We start from the raw sequence: 10,519 nt of genomic DNA, 5'->3' as shown, positions 1-10,519 counted from the left end.
GGGGGAGCCTGGGCGCCCTCACACAGAACGGCCGCGGCTGCCCCGTTGGCTGCTGGGTCTCTCCTCAGTAAAGAAAGGTTGGCTGGAAACTCCCTGCTGAGGTGCTTATGGGGGAAGACCAGTAATAGTAGCTGAGGGAAAAGAGATTTGCTGTCGTTCAGTGTTCGCTACCAGGTCCGATTTTCCTGGACTGACAAACTGCTGAGAGAAGTTTGGAGTGGAGGTTTGATGGAGTACGTCTGCAAAGGAATTTTACCTCAGTAGTATTCTGCGATAACTGTGATTTAGTGTGGTGTTATTCTGAAGTTTGGCTTCTTTTTTTTTTTCATAGCCTGTATCTTACGCTCTTGAATTGTTAACAGCTCTTACCTTATTGATATACCTGTCTGAAATGCTGGTTTGAAGTGCCCCATGAAAGCTTCTATGCTTTTCTTAGGTTTCACTTGAGGACAGAGTTGTAGTGTCATAGAATCCCAGGTTGGAAGAGACCTCGAGGATCATCTCTCTATGGTGGTTCTAAACTCGTACAGCAAATTGTTGGTCTGGATAGAAATACAGCTCCAAAATCCAGGGGTTTGGCCTTAAAGCACATTGCTTTGTATTAAGTTAAATGCTTGCTGGAGGAAAACTGCTTTTTCAACTTATTATGTTGAGGGTTTTTTAAATGTTCATTCAGCCGAAGTTCTGGTTTGCCATCTAGTAATCAACTTGTTGGTTACATGTAGTGATCAGTAAGTAAATGAAATCTTTTTCAACAACTAAAAGGAAGAAGATGTTTATGTATTTATTTACTTTTTTTTCAGTTTAGTTTCCCTGGGAAACGTTTTTAAACCAATAATCTTCGATTACATTGATAACACAGCAGCTCAGTGAAATTCATTCATCTGTTGTACAGTGCATCTTGAAAAGGATAATGGTAGCAAGCAGCACAGTTAGTGAAAATTAAGTAACGTTTATTAGTTTTAAATAGCCATAGTGATCTTTATACCAAAGGCAGACATCGTTATTTATCTTGTCTTTAAGTTACATTACAATCTTGTGATGTTTGTTACTTCTGCCTTTCCCTCTTCCAACAGTGGCTACTGTAAATAAAGCCAGTATAGTATAAAGGGCATCTCTTCCCTCAGAATTTAGTCTAATTAGACAAAAAAAAAAAATCAGGAAAATTATTGTCAGTGAATAATGTAATAAGGTCTTGTAGGTTTTGTTAGTTCTGTGTTCTATGCTTTGTTTTATTGCATGTGTCTGGCTGCTTTTATAAGACTGAAAGCATACTCTCTAGTGAGCTCCAAGGGATTTATAAATTTATCACATTTAATGCAAGGGTGGTAGTTATGTGAAAATACTTACGTGAGAATGGGCAACCAGGAAGGCTGCTAAGTCTTTCAAGCTGTGCATAAATCCACAAGGCAGATGTACTCCTCAAAGCCAAAATAGTGCAGTCAATAGTTAAGAGTCTTAAAAATGCTTAGTTTGATAATTGGTCTTGAATTATTATGTATTTAAAGATACATAATCTGACATGTTTGTTTGGGCTCCCTTGTAATTTAGGTGCAAGTTCTTTGGCAGCTGTAAAGGAGATGTGTCCTTGGGCCACCATGGTGGGCATAGCGAAAGCAGAGAGAAACATCTGGAGGATGCAGATGGAAAATTCAAGTGCAACATTTCTTTTGTTTTGCTGCTGAGTGAAGCTCATCTTTTCATCCCTTGAAGGGCAGCTGCAGAAACAGAGAAATTTTACTGTCCCAAATGGACCCTGATTAAGAATGGATTTTGTTCCACTCCACTCAGTAAGTTTAATAACTCAGATCTAAATTGACCATATCAATAGCAGAACAGGGAGTATGGTTCTGGGAAAGCAATTTCAGTGTCGTAGCACTGCAAATTTGAGAAGAGAAAGGGATTTTGGTAGGAAAAATAGTAGTGATGTATGAGAAAAATTTAGGGCTATATTTGAAAATAACAGGACAGTATATTGCAAAGACACCTTCAGGTCAGGTACCATGAGTACTTGCAGGATCAGGGCTCTTATTTGGGAGATCTGATTGCTTGTATGAACCAGAATGAATCACTGTCATATAAATGATGAAGTGACAGATGGGTTTGTCAAGGTCTAGAAATCATTTGTGTGTTTAAGTACCTGTTCTGAGATTGAAGAACTGGTCTTGTGAAATGGACAATGTTCCATGGTGAAGTAATTTGTAAGGTGAATGTCTGAGTGGCTAGAGTGGCCAAGAAAAGATGGGGTTGTGTGCTTTACAGATTGCTGTGGAAAATAAAAAACACCCAAATGCATATGAGGGTACCATTTTATAATTAAAGAAGTACTGTAGTTGAGGATATGAGTTTAAATGCTAGTAAGTGGATCTAGCAGGTAAAATAACGCTATTTGACTAATCTCCTCAACAGTACCTTCACTATATAATTTCTTCCACAGAGCTGTACTTAGGGTATTGAATCTGTCTTAATTTATATGCTGTCAAGATTCATCCAAATAAAATAGCTTTTAGGAAAGCAGGTATTTCATTATGTTTTGTACTATTCTTTGTGTGGCACATGTATTAATTAAAAAAAAAGCAATAGTAGTACTATTATGTTGAGCCACTGTTGTTCTGAGACAAAGCCATGTAATGGTTTAAAAATACTCCACTATAAGAGTCATTATTATGACCTTTACTTAATGTTAGGTGGACTTGATTTTATTCTCACACTGCCTCTTTTTGGACAATTAATTTTGCCCAGTGATGGATAACATAAAGTAGTAAATTTGATGTACAAATCTACGTGGAAAAAAAAGAAATCCAATAATCTGGATCTAGCAGATAAAAACTTTTTTTTGTTTTTAAATAATTCCATCATATTCATGTAACCATATGAAGACCTTATTAATCTAGACAGTTATTTGGAAGACTGGTGCTGTTCCAGTGTTACTTGCGAGTTTTTATATATATATATATATATGTGTGTGTGTGTATATATATATGCATCTAAAAAACCATACATTTCTTTCTCATTAAAAGCAAGCTTGCTTCTATAATTCTTGTTGTAAGAGTGCCATCTAGTGTCTAAAGCTCTTCATTGCCAGTTATGATTTATCAGTTAATGGACAATTGGTGGAAAAGAAAAATTATTGAATCACTGTTTAATAAAAAAAGTTATGGAATCGTTTAATAGGAGAAATTTAATTTTCAACCAAGTATAAGGAAAATGAATTCAAGTTTTTAATATAATGAGAAAACATTAATTTTAGCTATGTTACTGTTGCACTTAACTGCTTAAAAGCAGTTGTGTGTTTGAGGTGTTTGTGTAGCATTCTTGAAATGAATGGGCTTTTTCTTGGTATGTGTCCTCTTGACCATAAATGAGTATGTCACCAGGCTCTAGATTAATATATAATATAGAAACTGATTATTATTTCCCATGGCCTAAATACCCTGTATATGTGAATTCTAACAATTACAAGAACAGAAAGGGAAATGTGTGTATTGGGAAACTGACCATTGTAGATATGTAGTTCTGGTGTCCTCAACATAAAAAGGACATGGAACTGTTGGAACAAGTCCAGAGAAGGGCCACGAGGATGATCAGGGGACTGGAGCACCTCCCATATGAAGATAGGCGGAGAAAGTTGAGGCTGTTCAGCCTGGAGAAGAGAAGGCTGCATGGAGACCTCATAGCAGCCTTCCAGTATCTGAAGGAGGCTATAGGGATGCTGGGGAGGGATTCTACATTAGGGACTGTAGTGATAGGACAAGGAGTAACGGGTTAAAACTTAAACAGGGGAAGTTTAGTTTGGATATAAGGAGGAAATTCTTTTCTGTTAGGGTGGTGAGGCACTGGAATGGGTTGCACAGGGAGGTTGTGAATGCTCCATCCCTGGCAGTGTTCAAGGCCAGGTTGGACGAGGCCTTGGGTGATATGATTTAGTGGGAGGTGTCCCTGCCCATGGCAGGGGTGTTGGAACTTGATGATCTTAAGGTCCTTTCCAACCGTAACTTTTCTATGATTCTATGTGCTCAGGAACATTTTTTCCAATAACGGATGGTTAATGTTGTGGGAGACTGTTGATTTAAATAAATATGTATAAAAAAATTCTGGCTATAAAATGTTTATACACTAAAAAAAAGAATAAATGGAAATGTTTTCTTTTGGTTTTGAATGTTTTTCTTAATGCCAGAAATGCTCTAAAATATAAAAAGAAGTCTTGCAAGTCACCGATAGGGAAATGATCTTTGTATGTGAAGAGGCAGTAAATACGTGAAGCCAGTCTTTTCTCTCAGGAAGGGCCCGCAGTCCACTTATTCAGGCTGCATGTCTTTAATAGTGTCTTGTGTTAAAATTGGGTCTAGTAGATAGTGATAGGACCACAGTTTCAAACCTCTTTTTTTTTTGTTCTAAATTCTTTTATGAGTACTGTATTCTGATTTTTATTCCAGGAACTTCAGCTCAGGAGGAAGATGAAAGACAGTGTCACTGAAGAACACCTATATTTGGGTTTTTCTCATCAGTATAGAGATAGTATCTTTCCCCTTCATACATCTGTTTCACTGTTTTTGCTATCCTACTGTGACTGCAAATTATTCAAAATTTTCTTAGTGCCAACTAGAGAAGATGTGGATGATCAGTTTGTGACAGAAAACCTCCTTGGCGATCTTGATGTCCATGTAATCTCCAGAAGCGAGCTTCCAGTAGTTGTGCAGAGCTGCTGTTTACCTGCTGTTGTTGTGAAAGACGGGAAGTTCTGCCGAGCTGGGCTTTCTGTTGTCTTAAGGCATGTAATACAGAAAACATATGAGGCAGATCCATCTAAAAAGGATCTTTTGGAACTCTTAGGCTTTAAGCAGACCTGCTTAAAAGCCTGTGCAGAAGTAAGTGCGTCTCTCTTTTACATACATGAATAGGATTTTTAATCAGCATTAATTATTCTCTGAAGTGAACTTATAATGTTGATGTAAACCAAGCTCTTTTAGTATGAAACTTAATTTGCTTAGAAATGGGAATTTCCTTAACAGAGAAGTATCTGTATTTTGGTGTAAAGAGGAAGGAGAATTCTTTTTAAAGTTACTTTTTTTTAGCAGCACTAAAAGAACACTGAAATTAAAAAAAAAAAAAAAAAAGGTTAGATCTTTGCTTCATCTGCAGGGTAGTTTCAATGAGTTATAAAGTACATCTTTTGCAGTTTGGAGGAACTAGGAAGCACCTGATTTATTGTTAATTTTGATTTCCAGAGCGCCATATACTGTTAACTTTCATTATTGCCAAGGTGCTGGCTTATGTTTGGCTTATGCTCACCAAGATATTCAGGGTCTTTTCAGCAGAGCTGCTGCATGGCCAGGTAGTCAGTCCCTAGCCTGTGCCATTATGGGACTGTCAATCCTAGGTGCAGTTGTTGAGTTTCGTGTTGGTTCCTGTCAGCCTGTGCAAGTCACTGTGGATGGCAGCTTGCTGTTGGAGTTTGGTGACTGCTCTGCTTAACTCACTGTTATCTTTGTGAGTATATTCCATCTGCCCCTCAGGTCGTTCGTAAAGAAAATTAAATAAGATGGGCCTCAGCACAGGTCCCTGAAGAGCTCTACTTCTAAGTGACCTTCAGGTAGAGTGCGAGACATTAACTAACCACTACTACCCCTTGAGTTGATACTTGAGCCCATTTATCTGTAGCATTTACTCATCTGGCGGTTCATCCATCTAGACTTGCCCTACTAACTCCTCTCAGGAGGTTGAACACCATTATTTCATGTTCACTACATCTATGGTTGCCACTGATAAGTGTGTCACCAACTCAGTTCATCCTTGTTGGTGTGTAGCAGGTGTGGGGAAGCATATCCCTGTGTTAGTTCATCCAGTACTTGAAACTGCTGGAAAATTTGATTCCATATTTCAGATGGCTGCAAAGTGAGTAAACTAAGTAAGGAAAGACAAGAATTTATAAGTTTTAAAACATTTAAGTACAGATAATAAGAAAAGTAGGACAAGAAACAGTAACATGAAAAAAAATTTTTTTTTAAGGTGCTGTTTGGTTAGAATAAATTTTTTTTATGTTGCATGCCAAAAAAAACTGTAATAATGCATGTCTGTAAAGTAAATGTGCTCAAAATTTGTTTGGTGCAATCTGGTTTTATTACCAGCACTTGGGAGAGATGACATATATAAGCTTTCCTTCTCATGAGTTACGCAGCCACTCTAATCTTACACCAATAATAAGGCATAAAAATATGCAATTCTGGATAAGTGTTCATTCTGTTACATGTAAAATTTAGCTTCCTACTTCTGCTGTTGCAAAAATAATACAGAATCCCTGAGTTTCTAAGATTATCAAAGAATGTATTTAAATGTGGAATTTCTTTGCTTAAAGGGGGTAGAAAGGTACTTTGGATTTTGTTTCTCTTTCTGTAGAGGCATTAATTACATATATTTATCTGACAGGTTAGCCAGTGGACCAGACTCTGTGAGATCAGCATACCTCTGGCTGTTGAAGAATTTTTGGCGGCATCTCCTGATCACTGTCAGACTATTCCTCCTGCCATTTTACAGCTTGAAAGGAAGCTCGGAGAGCCTGTCCGAGTACATAATGATGACAAAATTCGAAGGCAGAAACTTCAACAACAAAAGGCTGCAGTGCCTCTACTTGCTAAAGCAGTCACAGAGGAAAAAAGGTCACTGGAAATGCATGAACATCCAATCCCAAGTTTGGAACTGAGCATAGCTTTCTCCAAGATACTTGTCCAGGAAGCATCAGATGCAGTCAACAGGGAGGCTGCTCACATCAGGAGAACAAAAACCTCAGACCTTCCACTTTTGGACCACATTTTTGCAGAAGGGCTTTATTTTACCATTGCAGACATCGTGCTTTTGCCATGCATTCATCAGTTCTTGGTAAGATACAAGTTCTGCAAATACCAAGTTATATATATGTATTTTTTTTAAGAATTGTAACGTTGTAAAATACGTTAATTTAAAGTATTTTGTGACATTTGCAATGTGAACTTAACCCAAAAGAGAAGGTTTGGTTTTGTTTCTGTGTGAACAAAGAGCAGGGTGAGATCACCGAAACTGCTTTTAAATACATAGCATATCAATACTGGGGAAACACTGATACCTGTGAAATACTATGCTGAAATATTTTAGTACCAAGTTGCCCAGTAAATTTCTCCAAGAAAATACTTAAAACAGACACTTAAAGTACATTCTAATGTTCATAAAGCAATAATAGATAAACATGAACCTATTTTTTTGCTCAAATTTGGTGTACCAGATTTATGACCATGGCTCAATGGCTGTTTACTAAAATGAGACCATTTTATGCATGAGGAATTTTTTGAGGTTTGGAAGTTTGATTCCATCATAAATTTTAAATTTTGAAAAGGGGGAGAGTTGAGAGTGGTATTATAATTTTGAAATACTAGAAGGGATGTCCCTCATGAGAAATTTAAAATGAACATTTAAAATATGTTGTAATACGCATAGAAAAAAAGGAGGAAAGTATGAACCTATTTTTTATTTTAGTTTCAGTAAATTCCTATCCAGTTATTTGTACTTCTACTGCATGATTTTATCTGAATTAGAATTCTTTTCAGCAAAGATTTGAAACTTTATGTGACTTCATTTGACTTGTTTTGATTTTTAAGCAGATATGCCTAAAAGAAAAGAAGTATCTTCTAAGAAAGTAAGAATCCCTTTTAGGGAGGCATGGAATGGAAAAAGATTCAGGGACTATGATGGCTTTCATAGATGTAAATCCTTGACTATACTTACCTATACTAGAGCTGAAGAGGTACTCGGGTATTGACTAGGCAGAGACTTCCAAAAGCTCATTTGTTTATGCTACTAGTATATAATCTCTTGAGATTCTCTTGAGAATCTTTAGTCTACAGGTGTTTCCTTTTAAAATACACTGGGCTATGACTTCCAATTTGCTCATTTCTCTTCATAATAGGTTAATTATTCTTTATCTCTGCTGTTCTTTTCTTTTTGTTCCTAGGAATGACTTTTCTGTTTGGGAGGAAACATTCCTGTGTAGCCAACCCAGCTTTTTATCAAGCCCACATACAAAATAAGGCAGTTTTGTAGCACATCTGTAGGTAAATTGGGTGCCTGGGGAAGCACAGTATCAATGTGTCAGCAAACCTTTTATTCTTTGCAGTTTTGTTTTTACGAAACTTAATCTGTATTCTTCTTCAAGCAAGCACTGATTACTGTGAGCCTGCTTGGAAATGAGATGGTGTGTCTAGGGAAACAGATTTATTGGTGTGTTCTTCAGCCCCTGAAACTTCAGTAATCTGTAGTTTTGTCATTCATAGTATTGTTGCTACTAAACTGTTTTCCACAGGTTATGGGAGGTCCTTTGTTTACTGCAGTGCAAGGAGAAGTCCCTTGGGAAAGGTTACATTGCCAGAAGCTCTTGGGGTGAAGTTTCTAAGTGGAAAGTTAAATTCTCCTTGCAGTCCTATGAGGTTCACTGCATTTTAATTTCTAATAGAATCCTGTGTTACCTGTATACTAATAGAAAGTCCATACTTTCTGTTGAACATCTGTATATGGAGGAATTGGAAACTTTCCAAGAGTTTCATGAAGATAAGAGTGAAAAAGCACTGACACAGGTGGCGGTCAGGGTACCACACTGCCCGTAGAAAACTCGAGAAGAAATCTTTGCTCCCAGCAAAGAACAGCATTGCAGAAACACTGCTGGATGTAGCAGTTCATGCACTCTGTTATGCAGTTTGCCAGATACTGGTCATATTGACTGTTAAGTTGAATTAGTAAGGTCCTCATGTCTCTGTACCTTTAGATTAATGATCTGTTAAAAGTTTATTTCACCCCTTTTGTAGGGGAAAGCCATAGTCACTTGTTACTGAATCTTTTGTGGTGGATCTTTGTACAAAGTTCATCTGTGCCTTAGAAGGAGATTCTCTGTGTGTGATGCTTGTTTTTTGGTGTTTTTTTTTTTTTTTTGTAGTGCTTACTTAGTAAGTGCCAGTGTCTTGCAGATCCTGTCGTACAAATATCTTAACATGGTAACGTGGGGAATAGGAAAATACATCAAAATATGTACTGAGCCTAATAAAGCCATACAGCTTGATTTTTTTTTTTATTATTATTTTTGATTTTTTTTTTTTTTATTTACTTAAAAACAAAACAAAATACCCCAACAGCCCCTGCATCCCTTCTCTCCCTCTACCCTTTTCTCACCTCTGGAAAGAGGTACTACTTAATAGTACAACTGATTGGAGCTCAGCTTCAAAATGAGTTTTACAGTGGGAGAAGATTCTGTGACAGGACTGTGAGAGTCTTGCTCAGCACAATCTGCATACTTAGTTTTATGAGGATGTATGCACAGAAAACAGTTAAGGAAATGACAACTGTGTCTTTATTTCCCATGACAATAAAATGATGCAATCTTGCCTACTACCAGTATTCCTGCAGTTACTCTATGAGATTGATAGCTAAACTAGCGTCTGTTGCCAGGAAGAGTTTTCGAGTGAAGCTGGCATTTGCATTTTGATTTTGCAAGTTGGTTTGCCAAATTTGCCTTATGGTGTTTGAAAACAAATATAATTCCTGGAGAAGATGCTGTCAGTCAGATTTAGAGAAACATTTTCTTAAATCAAGATAATTCCTAGCTAACTCTGATATGTGACAAATGTCTGATTTATCACTTCTTTAACCAAGATGTCCTAAGTGGATTTCTGCATGATGATAGCAATACGGGAGTCCAGAGGTAGGTTAATATGGCTACCTTTGAACTGGGATGCTTAATCTCTGATTTGTTTGCTGCATCACATAACAGCAACTTCTATATGGATGATACTAAACAAAACCAGTAAGAAAATACTTTCCTACTGTTTTAGAACTTTAATATATTTCAGTTGTCTTTATTTTTCCAAGGCCTTTTTAATAAGAAGAGCATATTCTGTCCGTGGAAGTGTTCCAACAAATGGGGCCCTTAGTGACACGGTTTCGTGGTGAAATTGGCAGTCCTGGGGTAAAGGTTGGACTTGATGATCTTAAAGGTCTTTTCCAACCTAGCTGGTTCTATGATTCTACATACTATGAGCAGCTAAGAATACTGTATTTATTTGCTTTTCATGTGTGACCCTTGAACCCTGGTGGTCTGCAGCTTATGAACTATATATTGTATAATATATTTGTGTTATCTTGCACCAAGGATAGTCCTAAAAAATTTGGCCTTCAGTTTCATTTAACCTAAATTATAAGAGCTCCAGGATAATGTTACTTTATTTCTGTTCTCTGGTCAGTTACTGTCTTCTGAGCAATTATACCCTGATTCCTCCAGTTATCATCAAAATTAGGTAACTTGCATCTGAAAGCTTCTTGCATACAGTGGGTTAAAAATGCAACTTCTCTTGTTGATGGGAGTACTGGAGTTTAATTCCGTATTAAAATGTTATTTGTCACTTACATGACAGAACTTCCTGGATTGTTAAAATAAAATCATGGTAGTTGCACTTCCACTCTACTTTAAGGGTGTGAATAATAATGAATTCCTCAATGGGTATGT

At 37.0% G+C, this 10,519-nt stretch overlaps 1 protein-coding gene across 2 annotated transcripts in view; it reads left to right on the top strand.

The window, feature by feature from the left end:
* Positions 1-38: 38 nt before the first annotated feature.
* Positions 39-10,519, top strand: part of GSTCD (glutathione S-transferase C-terminal domain containing) — a 57,611-nt gene continuing 47,130 nt past the window's right edge. The window contains exons 1-4 of one of the 2 annotated variants that reach the window (XM_057404587.1): positions 39-56; positions 1,552-1,790; positions 4,437-4,868; positions 6,427-6,876. In XM_057404587.1, the coding sequence (XP_057260570.1) occupies positions 1,767-1,790; positions 4,437-4,868; positions 6,427-6,876 (906 nt within the window). In that variant the 5' untranslated portion in view covers positions 39-56; positions 1,552-1,766. Of the gene's footprint in view, positions 57-1,179; positions 1,791-4,436; positions 4,869-6,426; positions 6,877-10,519 lie in introns of those variants that run through there. The other variant, XM_057404586.1, reaches the window with a different exon arrangement.

Source organism: Pezoporus wallicus, unplaced genomic scaffold, assembly GCF_028554395.1.
Source record: "Pezoporus wallicus isolate ANWC-B61680 ecotype Strahan unplaced genomic scaffold, APGP_CSIRO_Pwel_v1 contig_1583, whole genome shotgun sequence".
Classification (NCBI taxonomy): domain Eukaryota; kingdom Metazoa; phylum Chordata; class Aves; order Psittaciformes; family Psittacidae; genus Pezoporus; species Pezoporus wallicus.
Note: the sequence above shows the minus strand (reverse complement) of the source record. Positions and strands in the feature narration are given on the sequence as shown.